The following is an 18,880-nucleotide window of genomic DNA, read 5'->3' on the forward strand; positions in this document are numbered from 1 at the left end:
ATTAACTTTGTTTCATTGTATCATACAATCTTACCTTAGTTTCTCCAGTTGACAGTGAGGATCCTTCAGTCCATCAGAGAGCAGCTTCACTCCTGAGTCTTGTAGTTTATTTCTAGACAGATTCAGTTCTCTAAGGTGTGAGGGGTTTAATCTCAGAGCTGAAGTCAGAGCAGCACAACCTTCATATGTCACACCACAATGGTTCAACCTGTAGAGAACAATGGCACTCTTCTTTAGACTCTCAGTTCAGGATCTACATCTCAGGGGTCTCATTTATAAAACTCTCCGTAGATTTCATCCTAAAATTTTACATAGGCACAAAAGCTAGATTTTGCGTACTCCCAAAAGTTTTCAGATTTATAAAACCATGCCTACTCCAGAACCTCAGCAAAAATCTCTTTATAAATTCCAGTCAGAGGAAGCTTGTGCGTACGTTCATCTCCACCTAGTCTCCTCCCAGAAATCACCATATATGGAGCTTACAAGGTCTTGTTTTACTATGCATAACCTCATCTGCATATTTCCATGCAAATATTTTAATGCACGTAACACCATGTTTAACACAGAGACAGTAGGAAAATAGTATCCTTACTTTGTTTTAGAATCAGCAGGTACTTCGCTTTCAGAAAGAGAGATTCAATCCACACTAATGCAAGACAAGATTAACAACTCAAGTCTAAGGTTCAGACCCACTTCTATATGGGTATTTGAGAATTAAATTTACTTTTACCATATAAAATATTTTATGTATCATCCAATCATGTGTTTACTGTCATAAATTAAGTAAAAGTATGTCAGACTCAGACACCAGGTAAAGAACCTAATAAAGATAAAAAAAACACACACAATCTTCAGTTACCTGACAGGACACTTTTAAGTTTTTTTTTGTTTAAGTTTTAATTTTGTATTTTTTGAATATAATTCATTTATCCTAGTAGTAGGAGAATTAACATTTTGACACATTTATACAATCTTACTGCAGTTTCTCAAGTTTACAGTGAGGATCCTTCAGTAGATCAGAAAGCAGATTCATTCCCGAGTCTCCTAGTTTATTAAGTGACAGATCTAGTTCTCTCAGGTGTGAGGGGTTTGATCTCAGAGCTGAAGCCAGAGCAGCACAACCTTCATCTGTGACTCCACAATCATACAACCTGTAGAGATTCAAAAACATGAATGATGAACTGATACCAGATGTTATTAAAGAAAAAAAATACAAAAACAACATAGACAGTAAACATACTTAGAGGACACTATTAAAGTTTCTGTTTCTGTTGGCTGTCAGTTTTGATCCCTGTCACATCATGTTCAACACATCTCACACACTTATCTCTACAATCATCAGCTCTCGCACAGAAACACTAAAATCCACATCAGCTGCTTTAGTAAGTGTGCAATTTCACAAAGACACTCCTTGGGCCCCATGAATAAAACTTTGGGTAGATTTCACTCTTAAAGTGTTAACATATAAAAGATAGATTTTGCTTTAGCACAAAAAAAAACTATCAAAGATCTGTTTTCAGTGCCTTGCTCAAGGGCACTTTAGCCACGGATATTGAGGGTAGAAGAGAATGCTGTTCATTCACTCCCTCCCACTAACAACTCCTGCCAGCACCAAGACTCAAACTGGCAACCTTCTGGTAACTAGTCAGGCTCTCTAACAATTAGGCCACAGCTGACATGTCTACTGTCTAATATGGATGTCAATGCATCATACCCTTTTCTTGATTTGAGTAACTGCCCCTCAAAATGTCCATGGAATTCAATGCTATGTTATGATTGCTATCGGGCCAGTATGCAAAATGAACAGTAGGTTACTACACTACTGCTAAATTTGGCAGCAATTGTAGGCCTTCAGTGGACTGTAGGAACAATGGAATGTTTGCCTACTAAACGAGTATGGCAGTGTCTGTCATATGTTAATAACTGTTTCATTGAAATGTGCATCACTAATAGTTATTTAATTTAGAACACAATTAACAAGGGCAACCCTCTTTCTCAATAAAACATTCAAATTTAGAATGCAGCAGCACATCCACTAGACCTACCAATATTTTTTTATTTATATCTTAAATAGAATTCTGATATAAACCATAGTGATGGTGTCATGTAATTTGTGTGCTTATCATCATGTAATTTGACTGCATTTCTTGCCTTGTACCTTACGTGTGCAATGACAATAAAGTTGAATCTAATCTAATCTAATCCAATCCAATCTAATCTAATCTAATCTAATCTAATCTAATCTAATTAACTCTATATACATGAAACACACCTTTAATCTACATATGTGTATCAAATGGAAAACAAAGGTTTAAATTTATGCAGACGCTTTTATCGAAAGCACCTTATAGTGCATTCAAGCTAACAGTTTTTACCTAACGTGTTCCCTGGGAATCAAATCCACAACCTTGCACTGTTAACAAAATGCTCTACCACTTGAATCACAGGAAAACTAAATATTCTGATTCTTTCAATACTTATACTTCCACACTGGTATAAGAGCATATGGCAGCTTGCATGGCCCCGGGTTTTGTCAGTGATTTTGTGAACGCTTCTCCTTCTAAATTTTTGGTAAGAAAGCACATACTGAAATCGTGTTCATTTGATCATGTTTTATCAGTCTAGTTGTTATTGTCAGTGTGACTTACTGAGCTGATTTGTATTCTTTAATCACAGGCAGCAGCTTCTGAAGAACTTCATCAGCTGTATTTTGGGATCCAGTAAACTCTTTCAGATTAAACTCATTCATCTTCTGCTCTGATGTCAGCAGCACATAAACCAGAGCTGACCACTGTGAAGATGAGAGTTTGATTTGTTTTATTTTTCCGGATGTCAGATAATCTTGGATCTCCTGAATCAGTGAATCATCTCCCAGTTCATTCAGACAGTGGAACAGATTGATGGATCTCTCTGTTAAGGAATTCAGCCTGATCTTCAGTTTGATGTACTGAATTGATTCCTCTTTAATGTAGAAGCGGCTTCCTCTCTGTGTCAGTAGTTCTCTCAAGAGAGTCTGATTGGATTTCAATGAGAGACCCAGAAGAAAACGCAGGAAAAGATCCAGATGTCCATTCTTACTCTGTAAAGCCTCGTCCACAGCTTTCTGGTGCAGGCCAAATAATGCTTTTTTTTCCTTCCGGGTTACAACTCTGAATAAGGGACTTTGTTCAGTTTGATCAAACACATTTATGCAGGTCTTTGTAAAGGAGAGATGTGCATATAGAGCTGCAAGATGTTCCTGGATACTCAAATGAACAAAGCAGAAGACTTTCCCCTGGTTCAAGCCAAACTCCTCTCTGAAGATTTGAGTGCACAATCCTGAGTACACTGATGCTTCTGTCTCTTCAATGCCACACTCTCTCAGGTCTTCCTCATAGAAGATCAGGTTGCCTTTCACAAGCTGCTGAAAAGCCAGTTTCCCCAGTTTGAGGATCATATCTTCATCTTTGACTTTCTTCTCATAGTCCTTTTTATGCCTGATGTTGGTCTGAAGGATCAGGAAGTGTGTGTACATCTGAGTGAGGGTCTTGGGAATCTCTCCACTCTCTGCTTCACTCAACATCTTCTCCAGAACAGCGGCTGAGATCCAGCAAAACACTGGGATGTGGCACATGATGTAGAGGCTCTTTGATGACTTCACGTGTGAGATAATTGTATTGGCCAGACTCAGATCACTGATTCTCTTCCTGAGGTATTCCTCCTTCTGTGGATCATTGAAGCCTCGTACCTCTGTCACTCGATGGACACACTCAGAGGGGACGAGATCAGCTGCTGCTGGTCTGGAGGTGATCCAGATGAGAGCAGAGGGAAGCAGATTCCCCACAATGAGGTTCATCAGCAGCACGTCCACTGAGGCTAATTCAGATATATTACACAGTTTCACTTTACTCTTAAAGTCCAGAGACAGACGACACTCATCCAGACCATCAAAGATGAACAACACTTTATATTCATCACTGGATATTTCCATTTCTTTGGTTTCAGGGTAAAAGACATGAAGAAGATCTGAAAGACTGAGTGTTTTGTCCTTCATCAGGTTGATTTCTCTGAAAGGAAGTGGAAATATGAGCTGGACGTCCTGATTATCTTTCCCTTCAGCCCAGTCCAGGATCAACTTCTGCACAGAGACTGTTTTTCCAATGCCAGCGACTCCCTTTGTCAGCACAGTTCTGATGGTTTTTTCTTGTCCAGGTAAAGGTCTAAAGATATCATTGCATTTGATCGGTGTGTCCTCTGTTGCTGCTCTCTTGGATTGTGTCTCAATCTGTCTCACCTCATGTTCATTATTGATCTCTCCACTCTCACTCTCTGTGATGTAGAGCTCTGTGTAGATCTCATTCAGGAGTGTTGTGTTTCCCTGCTTTGCTGATCCTTCAAACAGACACTGAAACTTCTTCACCAGATTTGATCTGAATGTGCTTTGGATCAGTTAAAAATAAAAATAAAATAACAGATACAACATTAATTAAAGAGGTAAAAGTGACAGTAAAGCAAATAAACAAGTATTAATCTATTAATTCCATCTGATCAATTATGGGATTATTTTCCCGCCAAATGTATTGCAGTCACAGATCGAAAAATAATGCGCATAAATAAAATATTTAAAAACACGTGTAAAATAATAATGCACAAAACTGAAAAACAAATGCAATTTTTTTTAGATAACAAAAAGCGTAGTCATGGATCGAAAAATAATAAGCGTAAATCAAAAAATGTAAACGCATTTAAAATTATATTGCATAAAAATGTAACATGAATTCAACATTTTCTAAATCTCAAACATTTTTTTTTTATTGAACTGAAAGCAGTCTTAAACAATGCACATTGTGCATTTCACACACGTTTTCTATTTTATTATTTTTCATTTGAGCATAGACATTGCTCTCTCAGAGTGGCACTCTCTATAGATTTATTTTTCATACATGGAGTTTCTCGCTCAAGTTCACATTTTAAGAGCAAGTGAGAGCACTGGTGCCTCCATCTGTCCTGCTGTTCAGTGTCCACACACACTTCAATAGCGCACATTTCTGTAGGTCAACATTAGATTGAGCGGCCATATAAAGTTATTACTACATATGTCTTTTCAATGAAAAGCTATATTTGAGGTCTATGAATGATAAGTGGGCTTTTGGATGTACTGCCCGATTTAGGCTACTGTATTACCACATAGACCAGCCGTTACCGATCTGTCCTTTATCAGCCACATTAAAGCAAACAGGAGGACAGCATAAAGACACAGGGCGAGTACAATTGAGTTCAAAATTAAAATATATAGTTTATACTTTATTTATTTAAAAGGTAGGCTATATTTGTGTAGAAAGTTGGGGATCAAAGTGTTATTACGATTCCAGGTCCCACCAACATTTTTTCCTGTCCTGTCCCAATCCCTTGATAGTGATTTCGTTTACAATCAATGTCAGTCTCTAGTGTGAAGATGGATAGCCAGCGTCAGCAGGCAAATCCCGGACGATCTCAGGTAATTGGTCTTAAATATTTTGTTAGTGGCTGACAGAAACATTCCCTTCGTGTGATTATTTAATGCGCATCGTGTCAGTAAAGCCAGTTGTGTAATCAGTGGTAAATCTCCATCACCTGCGCGCTTTCACAAGGAGCATCATTAATGTTCTACTTGAAGCAGCTGCACAGAATGATCACTGCAGGGTTGCCAACTCTCACGCATCTGACTTCAATCTCACGCTGAAGTCCAAGTGTGAGTGTCACGCCAGATGCATGAGAGTTGGCAACCCTGAACACTGTATGACATCAAAGTATCGCGCGAGCGATCCGAATGCATTGGATCCGTGTGCTCTCTTATTGCTCACGCGGTACTTTAATGTCATACAGTGATCATTCTGTGCAGCTGCTTCAAGTCGAACACTATTGCTGCTCCTTGTGAAAACGCGCAGGTGATGGAGATTTACCGCTGATTACATAACCGGCTTTACTGACAAGTTAAATTAAATATTGCGTGTGATTTATCATGCAGCCCAACTGCCTAAAATATAAAGTATTGGTAAATAAACCAAACTAACAAGACACGTGTTAACAGGATATCGGCCTACTCGGACTACATAGTGCTTGCAGAAAATATCATAATACACAAAGGGAATGTTTCTGTCACCCACTAAAAAAATATTTAGGCTAATCACCTGAGAACATCCGGGATTTGTCTGCTGACCTGGTTATCTATCTTCACACACCTGCCACAGCAGCCACGAGTCGCATTGGAGTGACGTCAACTCCCCCTTGAAATGGTTGGCTAGAGGCGCAGCTGTCAATCTAGAACTTGCGGCCAATGGTGATGCTGAAGCCTGCCCTGATTTACATGAAACTCAAACTGCAACTTTTAGAAACGCAAGCGCAGAACGTGGAAACAAGAGCAAAGGGGAAAAAACCACAAGCACACAAAAAATAACATATGAGCAGGAAACCTTTGAAAACCTTTGAAAATTTTGAATTCATGTTTCAGTTTTGTGTAATCCATGACTGCCCTGTTTGTTATTTAAAAAAATTGCATTTGTTTTTCGGTTTTGTGCATTATTATTTTACACGTGTTTTTAAATATTTTATTTATGCTTATTATTTTTCGATCTGTGACTGCAATAAATTGGGCGGGATTCTAATCCCATAATCAATGTCTACATCAGACATGACAAAAGCAAACAGAACTCATTTTTATTAGTGATACTGTCTACTCTGGATGCTACACTGCACAACATGACAAGTAACTGTCAATAAATGGATGCCCCATTATATTTCTAAAATAACATAACTGTCTGATGTTCTGTGCAGAGTTGTACCTCAGATCAGCTGGTGTGTGTCTTCCTTTAAATGTTTTTGAAGTGTCAAAAGACTGGTCACTCTTCATGGACACACAGCTGGACCCCGGTGAGTTTGATTTTTGACTGTGGAAATTAGTAATAGAATAGAGACAATAGAGTAATGATAATAGACAATATTCAAGAAATCCATACAGTACAGCTAATATAATGTGGAGTTGACATTAAACGTATAAAAACAAGATATCAAAGGTATATTCTGTCATTTTTTTTTATTTTTTAACCTTTCACTGTGAAGATATAAACTTATTTAGACGTACAGGAAATTGCAATGGAAGACGATTTCAATATATCAACAGACAACGTTGAATTTTTTTTCACAACCATATTTATTTGAACCAGAATAGACAGATCAAGTATTCAGGAGCAATCCGCTGCAGCAGCACATCTTCAAGCCTCAGAGAGACAGAGATCTCTTCAAAATTGGTGGTGTTTTAGTAGCATGTGTTGTGAGATGCCAACAGAAGTGGAGAGCATATATTGTCACGAATGGAACATAGCAATGCCACATCTACAAGACGATGACGAGGACATTGACAGTATCGCATCACACACCTGCCTGACTGAAGATCCTGAGTTTTCACCACTGTTGAGACGCAGCATTTTGCACGTTGTGTTTAGTTTGCCAAGTATAAACTGGAGGCGACGTCCAATGCCAGAGGGACCCATGTGCGCGCGTGTGTGTGGTGGGCCCACAATAAGTTGTTTATTTTGAATTAGTGGAGGATATAACGGTTTATACTCTGTGATTCATTGGGTATATTAATCAAGTGTTGCAGTTTAAATTCTTGACTGAAACTGAAGTTCATTTACATAATCTTACTTTATTTATGTACTGAGTTTACATAGCTATACCAGAATTACATTGGTGTGTTGATTTACATTTAGTGAAAACAAATTTGTACTTTGTGTATAATTTGAGTTAATTTAAAGGATAATCATTAGCCTTATTTCTATGGAAGTTTAAAAGATTAACCCTTTAAGTGCCTATTATTGTGCATAGAAGAGTAAATCAAACACTGCATTTGAAAATTCTAATTTATTCAGAAGTTGGTTGAATTCATATTTAATTTGATTTGATTTTGTTAATTCTGTTTATTTTTCCCTTTTAAATAAATCCATTGTATATTTCAGTTATAGTGTGGTCACTTTAATGGAGTAGATAGGTAACTGTGGTTGATTGATATTAGTTTGCAGAGATCTAAGTTGCACTTTACAAGAGGTGGTGTGGAACCAAGGGTCACAGATTGATTGTAATATCACGTCGAGAGGCAAATAAACGAATCTGGGTTCAAGCGTCCAGCATTCCGAAGGATAGATACATCTAGGACAGCAGGGGGCGCTACATTAACTTTCATTATAGCACCCTGTCATAAATACAGTAGAGACGTACACATGGAAACATATACGAGCACAGCACAAAAACTTGATGTCAGTGCTGTCTATGAAATTACTTTTCATTATTTTTCAATGATTCATTGGAAATTGTAAAATTGTATTCATGTTGTAAATTATTTCTTATGTCATTTCCATTTTCCCAGTGGCTATGCATCATTCATTTTCATTTAAAAATGCAACTGATGATTTCACATTTTATGGTCACATTGTCACATATGGATATGTATGAAGGGCTTAATTAATCAAAATGAAATAATTTTGTTTATTTTTCAAGGATAAATAAAAATCACCAAGATAAATGTCACTAGTCCTTTTAGCAATAGTTTACATGGTTAGTTTTTTTCAGTTTCATTTGCAGGGTTTGAGCTATCAGCATGTCACCAAACTGATTTCTTTCGACTTTATGATTTATACGTTTCGGTGTGTTCATCCACATTGCAGCTTACTGTTGAATGGGCAAATGAGGGTCAATAAAATGAAAACATTATGTTGCTCAACCCTGTTAAGAATGGTCCACACACCTACAGTAAGCCTGTGTTATTTACAGCATTTTTTTTTAAACTAAACCTGACATTGGATGTTATAGATATTGCTTCTCCATGACAAATGGCTTGTGATATTTCTCATTTTTGTGTCACTTAAGCAAAAATAAAAGCATCCATTAAATGAATGCATGAATGTAATTCTTGTTTTGTATTAAAAAGTATATTTTGATGTAAACATGCGAGTGTAGATGTGTTTGCCTTTTACTGTGCAGAGACCTTTTTTGCATCCCACATAGTAGTGCTGAGTTTTTCAAATGCTGTGTAGAGTTAATAAAGTAATAAGTCCAAATTAGCAATGGTTTACTATGGTTTTAAAATATTTAAGGTGTTAAAACCACTGAAATCACATTGGATTCATTCAGATAGATGAAAATTTACACCTTGACAGCACTCTTGCAATGCATGTTTCTGAGATCAGCTTTGAGAAGGAACCTGATCATTTACGCAACTCTTAGTATTTTAGAGCCTAATGAGTATGGACTACTGAGTTTGAATTATTTCAGAATATGATTGATTTCTGGATTTCAATAAGTGAATATTTGACAAGTTCTGCCCTGCCTGCATTATTAGTTGTGTGTCATGCATCTGCATGCATGTCTGAAAAAAAAGTTGTACCTCAGATCAGTTGATTTATGTCTATCCTCAAGTTCTCCTGGCTGCTCCATAGACATGTCACTCTTCATGGACACACTGCTGGGCTCCCATTGGTTTGATCTGTCACTGTGGAATTTAACGTAATAAAATATACAATAAAGCAGAGACAATAGAGACAAGAATTTGTAAGTTATGTACAGTTCTGTCATGACCACAGGGATTTGCGGCAGAGCAAGCACAGAGACTAGCTACTACCAATAAATACACAATATGCTGCTGTGAGCATGTAAGAAATACTGCTGCTGCACTTATAACATTTGTGACCCATGCTGGCAAAACTGAGTCAGAATGCGCACAGGCTAATTTTGAGCTACAGACAAAAAGTTAATTCCTGTGACTAAAGAGCTTTAAAAAGCTTTTAATGCATCATTTTTCCTTCTGGATCATCAGTGAGTGTTTGAACCTTCTGTAATAGCTGCATATGAATCACTCAGTTGTCCTCAGTGTGAAAAGATGGATCTCAAAATCATACAGTCATTGTTGGAAAGGGTTCAAATACACAAAAATGCTGAAAAACCAAAGAATTTGTGGGATTTTAATGATTTTTCTGAAAAAACAGCAGGAAGTTTAACTGTTCAGGACAAACAAGGGACTCATGAACAACCATCACTAAAAATATACACAGCTGTTTATCATTCAGACAGCAATAAAGTATAAAAAATCAAGGGGATGTAAACCTTTGAACCCATTTATTTTCATAAATTCAACTATTATTTTCTCTTTTGGGCTATATTTAAACAACTTTTATGTGAAATGTTGTAACTAAGATCAGTTGATGTGTGTTCTCTCAGTTTTCCTGGTTCCTCCATAGACTGGTGACTCTTCATGGACACAAAGCTGGACTCTGGTGAGTCTGATCTCTCACTATGGAATTGAGTTTAATGAAACAATAGAGCGCAGTAGAGATAAGAGAGACAAGATAAAAAAAGAAAACACATTTATATTGAGTTGATCTATCAACACTTTACCACAGATGTAATGTGTGAGCTCCCTCAAGTTTTACAGGCTGTCCCATAGACTGTTCACTTTTCAATCTGTATGTCTTTCCATTTATCTATCTGTCTGTCTGTCTATCTGTCTGTCTGTCTGTCTGTCTGTCTGTCTGTCTATCATCTATCTGTCTGTCTGTCTATCTGTCTATCTATCTATCTGTCTGTCTGTCTGTCTGTCTGTCTGTCTATCTGACTGTCTGTCTGTCTGTCTGTCTGTCTGTCTTTCTGGTCTGTCTGTCTGTCTGTCTATCTGTCTGTCTGTCTATCTGTCTGTCTATCTATCTGTCTCTTTGTCTTTCTGGTCTGTCTGTCTGTCTGTCTGTCTGTCTGTCTATCTATCTATCTATCTATCTATCTATCTATCTATCTGTCTCTGTCTGTCTATCTATCTATCTATCTATCTATCTATCTATTTATCTATCTATCTATCTATCTATCTATCTATCTATCTATCTATCTATCTATCTATCTATCTATCTATCTATCTATCTGTCTGTCTGTCTGTCTGTCTGTCTGTCTGTCTGTCTGTCTGTCTGTCTGTCTCTCTCTCTCTCTCTCTCTGTCTTTCTGTCTGTCTGTCTGTCTGTGCTCCTAATTTAGTAAAGACCCCAAATTATAATCTCAGGGTCTAACTATATTTGAGCACTAGAATATGACAGGTACAATAATCCAGAACATCTTGACATTCATGGCAAACACCCAGAACACCCAGTAAATTAGAAATGCAATGTATTTTCTGTAGAATTAAGATCATATAAAGATTTAAATGTACCTTTGTCCTGGAGAAAAATCTCCATCTCTGAACGTTTTCTTATCCTCCATGATTCAGGCAGTCTTCATGGAGCTGCACATGTGTAGGTCTGAAGAAACAGAAACAAAACAAAATGACATTCAAAAGATTCAAATTTATGAATCTGCCCTTTTCTGTTTACATACTCGTAGGTGCTCAAGATCAGGGTTGTTACACAAAGCTGCATTTTTGTTGCAGTTAGATTACTAACCAAACTTAAAGTAAAATGGAAAGCATGTAAGCACTAAAACTAATTTTTCCCACATCAATTTACACCCCATACAACATAATGGTAATGCAGAAAACATCTTTATCAATAAAGTTTAAGAATAAAGTTTTTAACATCTTCGCATTTTCGCTTTTTTTTTTTTTTTTTTTTTATAAAACACTGATTCCATTGCATAATTATTCATACCCTTATCTGGAACAAAAAAACAAAAACAAAAACAAAAACAAAAAAAAACAAGCCCTGAGGTAAAAATAATTGTCTGTAGATCTAGAGAATACTTCAGAAAAGCATTCTGCTTCATTGAAGGGTCACAGAAGTATGAAGTCTCTGTTCATCGAAGAAGTTTGAACCAAACAGGTCTCTTCCTGGAACTGGCCTTCTGGTCAAACTGAGCAACTGATGGAGAAGGGCTTTGGTTAGTGAGGTGACCAGGAACTTAATAGTCACTCTAGTTGACCTCCATGATCATATGTGGAGAAAGGAGAAATCTACAGAAGGACAAACATCACTGCAACACTCCACTGATCTGGGCTTTATGTCAGTGTGGCCAAACTCAATCCTCTCCTCAGTGAAGACACAACACTTACATTTTTGTTACATTTACGTACAGCCTACCATTTGGATAAAGTTCTAACATCAAAATTGTTGCTGTATGTCAGTAAATGTATAGATCAAAATTCAAAAGTGCAGACTCGTTTTATAATTTTATTTTGTCATTTCACTAAATGTCAAAACAACAAAAAGTGTCTCATGCAAGCACGTTTAAAATTGAGCGAAGATTAAACGAGGGATATCTGCATCTTAGCTGACTCACCTGAAGACTCACCTTGAACGGAATATGACGTTACATCTTCTCAAAAGGGTTAAATGCCGTCAAGAAGAAATTCCTGCATAAGATATTATTAAATATCAGGCTACAATTAAACAAAAACATTCGGCTACTAAACGTATATTTTCTGATCTACTTCTGCCAGGTGTAAGATGGCGCATGTAAAACTACTTTCATTTTCATGCAACAAAGTACTGTATGCTTGCCCTGCATAACAGGAATAACCTGATCTTGTACCTGCGTTTCAATGGCACAGTCTTTGACAACCGCATTTTACAAAATGATTCCATGTTAGCAAAAAAGAAAAAAAAAGAAAATAAATAAATCAATAAATTATAAAATATAATAAAAAGACAATAAAAATACTTATTTGATTGAGCAATTATAGTGGTCTGTTTTATAAATTGTAACTGGTTTAACTGTAACTTAATTCATGTCTGTTGGCCCAGTGACTCTTTGTAGGTTAGTGGTTAAAATAATCGATTTCCAGTCTTTTTCAAAACAAAATTATTGCCCAGAATCAGCAGATACATTTGTTTGCACGTCTTGTTTAATCTGGCCACAGAGGGATGCAGCTCTTGACCAGAAATATTCAGATGCCTCCGCAACGCCATTAACACACAATGTCAAGATTAAAAAGTAATACTCGACTGTCTCGACTACTACAAGATGGAGAGACATATCCCCACCGTCAGAAACGCTTGTAGATATAGGCCTACACAGGGTACGATTTGTGATAAAACCAGAGGGGAGGATGCTTCTGAAATTATTTATGAAATGCTTTTAATACGACGGAAATTGTATTTAGTTTAATCTCAGTTTAATAAAAACATTTTAGGCCTATGTTAGGCCTATTAATTGTATTGATTTAATGTCCACTGTTATTCAAACAACAAATTACATACAGAAAGTGAGTAAAAAACACAACAAGCCCTTTGAAACTCTGAATATCAGTTAAACCATTGCGTCGCAAAATGATTCACTGTTTGGAAGTGCTCCAATCGGATCACGTATCACAAATTATTCGATTCAGATCAGGACGTGGTGTATGGCTGAAAAGCATAATCAGATTGGAAGGGTTTATTTTTTTATTTATTTTTTTTACATTTCAGTTAAAGTTATGTAGTTACAGTTTTAGCTTTTTTATTAGCTTTTTTTAATGTATATAATAATTATTTTTCATTTAAACTTTTTTTTGTTAATGAATATGAAAAATTCAGTAGGATAAGGTGACAGAGCGAGCGACAGGCTTTGGTGAAGGAGTACCAAGAGTATTTACAGTACGTAACATAAGAACTTCAATCTGACAATGGCTAACATTGCATTGCAGTGCCTGTCTGTGTCTTTGCTTGGTGGACTCTAGATCGTAGACCCGAGTTGGTCTGCAGAGCAAAAAATGCACAATCCAATCCTCTGATCAAATATTTGCACTTTAAAAACACTTTAAAACAAGTGTTTTCCAGTATGGAGATTAATATGTTCTCAATATACAATAGTTGTAGTTTAAGTCACACAAATATTGTTCATATAGACCATGAATATTTGTGACTATCTAGTTGCATACATTTAATGAAATTAATCTATAAATAGTCTCTTCTTTACATGTGATTATCTCATCACAATCTTCATGGGTTGTGTGTTTAGGGGCTCAACAGAACGACTTCAGGCCTCAAAACTACATACAGAATCTTCTGGCTCTGGAGACAAACGACTACAGCGGCACTTCAGTATCGGATCAGATTACAAACAATGAGAAATGACCTGAAGTAAACAGATAAATGACATGAAATAAACAGCAGCTTGTTGTTCATTATCAACAGCTACAGCTACTTTAGATTCAAATGTGTATCAACAGAATCAATGGAAGCAACACATTTGTAGGGGAAGTCGTGGCCTAATGGTTAGAGGGTTGAACTCCCAATCGAAGGGTTGTGGGTTCTAGTCTCGGGCTGGCAGGAATTGTGGGTGGGGCTAGTGCATGTACAGTTCTCTCTCCACCTTCAATACCACGACTTAGGTGCCCTTGAGCAAGGCATCGAACCCCCAACTGCTCCCCGGGTGCCGCGGCATAAATGGCTGCCCACTGCTCCGGGTGTGTGCTCACAGTGTGTGTGTGTGTGTGTGTTCACTGCTCTGTGTGTGTGCGCATTTCGGATGGGTTAAATCACCATACTTGGCTGAATGTCACTTCACTTTCATTTTGTCTATTGTGAAAAAATCTCTGTCTATTTAACAACTACGATTATAAAAAATAAAAAAATATTTAAAATGTTACACTGGTAATTTTTCTAATTCTTATAAAGTGAATCGTATGAACTATCATTCTTTGCTCGTAACATATGAGTGTGTAACTTTGTGTCCATTTTCCCTCAGTTCAACACTGTCAAAGCTCCTGGATGGTTTCCCTCAGGTCTGTTGCTTGTACAGTTCAAGGATAAATAAACTACAAATCCATACTGAGGTCAATAAGATAATTCATCCAATTCAAAGTGCAGAATGTGTTAACACCTTTAATTAATTGCTTAAAGATTTCAATTCCATATAAAATACATTTTTTATGTTGAGTTTAAATATTTTCTAATATGAACTGACCAGACATATATTTTCACAAACAAATGGTAATATTGTAATGTAAAACTATTTATAAGAATAAATAGGTTTCAGGTTTCATTGTTTGACTGAATTAACAAAGGGATGATTCTGGAAAGTTACACAAACACGTGTGTGATGATCACTAAGGGTTTGTGTCTGTTGATTCTGTTGAATGTGATCAGTCTGTAGAGTCTCTTTATTCACCATCAGCTGATCCAGAGAAGATCAGACTAACATCTAAAACCTGAAAGTAAAACACAGACAGTCAAATGTGGGTGGCATTACTGCATTATCCACTTTAGAACAATTAAAACAAACTTTGCTTTATTATTATGATAATATAATCCTGTGATAAATTGTGTCAAAAAGCCTATGGTGTCGAATCCAAAATGAATGCCATGTATGATGACTTTGTTCCTTTGACCCTTAAAACAATTGTGATACATATTTTAATGGACAGATGTGGGAAAATAATAATGTTATGGCTTTTTAAAAAAAGAGAAATTGAAAATATCACAACATTCAAAATATCATTAATACACTCAAACATTAATCAAATTAAACATAATAATACTATTTTTATAGTACCAGGAACTATAAAACTATAAAAGAAAAATTCAATTTCAATTAAAATATATGGCCATTTTTAGTCATCATTACTCACAGAAGCATCTGAAGTCCATAATTTATGTCATCTTTCATATCAGAGAGCAGCTTCACATCTGAGACTCTTAGTTTATTTCCAGTCAGATACAGTTCCTTCAGGTGTGAGGGGTTTGATCTCAGAGCTGAAGCCAGAGCAGCACAACCATCATATGTCACACCACAGTCCCTCAACCTGTAGAGAACAATGACACTCTTCAGTCTCTCAGTTCAGGATCTACAGCTCAGATAAACAGAGACTTCACCATCAGAAACACACAGCTTATCCATTACACAATTAACAGGTCCAGTCTAACATTCAGACCCGCTTCTACATGTTGCATTCTGTTCAGTGCTTAATTTGTAAATGAATAATTGCTGGATGAAATGCGATTAACTTTAGGTTGGCTCGTGAAAGCCTAGCCTGAAAGTCTGAAGGCTTAAAGTTTTGCACTGACTTCTACATTTATCTCATATTTCTTCCCAATTATAAAATAAGTATTATGTCCATTTGTTATCTATTTGGTAAGTAGTCATCTAATAAGTGAAAATGTACAGTCAGTCAAATTTGCATTGGGGTCACTATCTGCTTTATTTATTTAACACTCTCTATCCACCTTTTTTCTTACTTTCAGCGAAAGTAAGCATATGGGACAGACTTCCGGATCATTATCCACTATAGGGAAATAATGAAAGGAATAACAACGTGCAGTAGACGTTAACACTGTTTTTTCAATTTACAAATGGCTGCGCCCACTCCCACCCTTCAACCTGGAAATGAGGAACCCTGTTTAAAAGCAAACTCACAAAACATACGTTTGTAAAACAGCTCATCATCACCATCACAACAATATGGAGACTCACCTGTCTCGTTCTACACACTGTCTCTCCTTTTTACACCTGGTACTTTTCCTGACATGCTAAAATTCTACAAATGGATCCTATGAGAGCTAACATAAACATTTTATGAATATTTATTTGCGTAGTGTGTGCAATTCTCAGATGATTTACCCCAGTATTTTCAGTTTACAATGAAGATCCTTCAGCAGATCAGAGAGCAGATTCATCGTTGATGATCTTAGTTTATTTCCAGACAGATCAAGTTCTGCCAGGTGTGAGGGGTTTGATCTCAAAGCTGAAGCCACAGCAGCACAACCTTTATATGTCACACCACAGTCCCTCAACCTGTAGAGAACAAAGACACTCTTCAATCTCTCTGTTCAGGATCTACAGCTCAGATGAACAGCAACTTTACAATTAGAAAGAGGTACTCAATCCATGACATCATTAACAGTTCCAGTCCAGTTTCATTGAAACAATACTACAGCGAGAATAAAAGTTATGCCTTCTTTCTTTGTGTGAACATTTGGGTGGCATTATGCAAATCTTCCCACATAGTGATGTAGACATGTTGGGGCGTGTTTAAACGAGCCGTTTTAGGAGGGAATGTACAAGTCTTAACTTTTACAAAGAATATTTCTTTGGGTTTGAGAATTTAGTCTTTGCAACTTTAGGTTTCGTATCTATTCACAAACAGCTTGTAACATTACAAAGAGAAAGTAAAACTTGAAATTGCAAAGCCCTTTAAAGGGTTAGTTCAGCCAAAAATGTAAATTTTCTCATTAATTACTCAACCTCATTTGAAACCCATAAGATCTTTGTATCTTTGTCGAAAATGTATATATTCTGCACACAAAATATTGCATTCGGTCATTTGGTACACACGTGCACTGTACCAAAAGCCCTGTAACGAAACGGTCCGGTACAAATACACGTACCGTTACTCCCCTAATATCTATATTGTGAAATCTTATGGCCATAATAACCATGATATGAAAATTCTGATATTGTGCTCAACCTGGAGGCTCTCGCGGCATCCAACAGGAGATCAAGACTCATGGCATTGTATGGGTAAGCCTCGCTGACCGTACCATGGAAAAGGTAAGGGATGGGAAGACTGTAGGATGGAAATGCAAGATTGCTGGCACAGGCTTGCAGCATCTGACGGGAATTCCATAATTGAAGTATCAGATGAGTAAGCCTCGTAGGTAGACCGAAGGCAAGGTTTGGGTGATTGGGAGGCTCTCGCAGCATTCAACGGGAGTTTAATCCTCACGGCATCAGACAGGTAAGTTTCGTCAGTAGACGGACGGAAGAGTTTTCCATGGGGTTGTGCGACCGGGAGGGTCTCACAGCATCTGATGGGAGTTTAATACTCACGGCATCAGATGGATAAGTCTCACCAGTAGATGGACGGAAAAGTCTTCCGTGGGTTATGTGACTGGGAGGCTCTTGCAGCAGGGACGGTTAAGAATCACTGGTAGTTGAAAGAAAACATTCACTCAACCAGGAAAGCTCTCATAGTATCTTACAGGAGTTCAATACTCACGTCAGTGGATGGGTAAGCATTGCCGGTAGTTGGACAGAAAAGGCAAGGTTTGCTCGACTGGATGGGCCTCGCAGCATCTGACAGGAGTTCTATAGTCACGTCATCTTACGGGTAAGCATCACTAGTAGTTAAAGGAACATATACACTCAACTGGGAAGGCTCTGGGAAGACTCTGGAAAATCTGAGTAATTTCTTTGTGTATTCTATGCCGTTTGCATCATGGTTACAAAATTACATCAACATCCTTTTATGTCACAACTTCTATGTTGTTTAACAACTTTCCGCAACAAATGACCTGGCTTTTAGCGACTTTACCTAAAAATCGAGCATCGCGTTAGTTCAGTCAGGCCATGTTAGTCACGCTTGCATCAGCTGACAGTCAGCTGTTCCTGACGTGTACCAATCCAGTCTAGACACCTATCACCTGCAGTCTATTTAAATTCCCTTTATTCAGTGTCTCTTCCATCGCATTGCTGCTTGCAATTAACTCCCTCCTACAACCCCAACTCCACCAACCGAACCTGTAATACGATCTCACTTTTTCTTTCTTTACAGTTGCTTCATTGGAAGCAGTCTCTACGACATTTTGTTTACAACTCATGTAATTGTGAATTGTAATTATATATGCTGTTCTTGGCTGGGGGGGGGGGGGGGGGGGGGCTGCATGGACAGGTGTTTGGAGTGTGGCCCAGAACATAACCATACCGCCAACATTAACTGTATGCAATTATAATTGTCGTAAATATACTTGACGGACGTGGTCCTGATTGAAATGAATTTGCAACATGGCCTGTGCCTCTCACGGCAGCTTCATACTAGCATCTTCTACAAGAGCTGGAGGCCCGGCTGCATACAATACTGCGGCTGGAAAGGTCACAGCAAAAGGTTTGGCCAAAGCAGGAAATGAATGAGGCTTGTCTGTGGTGAGATTTGGGGCGTGGCCCAGAATCATTGGAGGCCTACTACTGTGACCCAGTGCCT

At 37.5% G+C, this 18,880-nt stretch overlaps 1 protein-coding gene and 1 long non-coding RNA gene across 2 annotated transcripts in view; one reads left to right on the forward strand and one right to left on the reverse strand.

The window, feature by feature from the left end:
- Positions 1–18,880, reverse strand: part of LOC127979112 (NACHT, LRR and PYD domains-containing protein 12-like) — a 91,522-nt gene that overhangs the window by 40,711 nt on the left and 31,931 nt on the right. Inside the window, exons 9-10 of the mRNA XM_052584286.1 lie at positions 978–1,122; positions 35–208 (exon numbers count right to left, since the gene is read on the reverse strand). Of these exons, the coding sequence (XP_052440246.1) occupies positions 35–208; positions 978–1,122 (319 nt within the window). The remainder of the gene's footprint in view (positions 1–34; positions 209–977; positions 1,123–18,880) is intronic.
- Positions 1–18,880, forward strand: part of LOC127979115 (uncharacterized) — an 81,145-nt gene that overhangs the window by 32,504 nt on the left and 29,761 nt on the right. The window contains exon 2 of the long non-coding RNA XR_008158728.1: positions 3,692–4,036. This is a non-coding gene — a long non-coding RNA (uncharacterized LOC127979115). The remainder of the gene's footprint in view (positions 1–3,691; positions 4,037–18,880) is intronic.

The sequence above is a fragment of the Carassius gibelio genome, chromosome B19, assembly GCF_023724105.1.
Source record: "Carassius gibelio isolate Cgi1373 ecotype wild population from Czech Republic chromosome B19, carGib1.2-hapl.c, whole genome shotgun sequence".
Classification (NCBI taxonomy): domain Eukaryota; kingdom Metazoa; phylum Chordata; class Actinopteri; order Cypriniformes; family Cyprinidae; genus Carassius; species Carassius gibelio.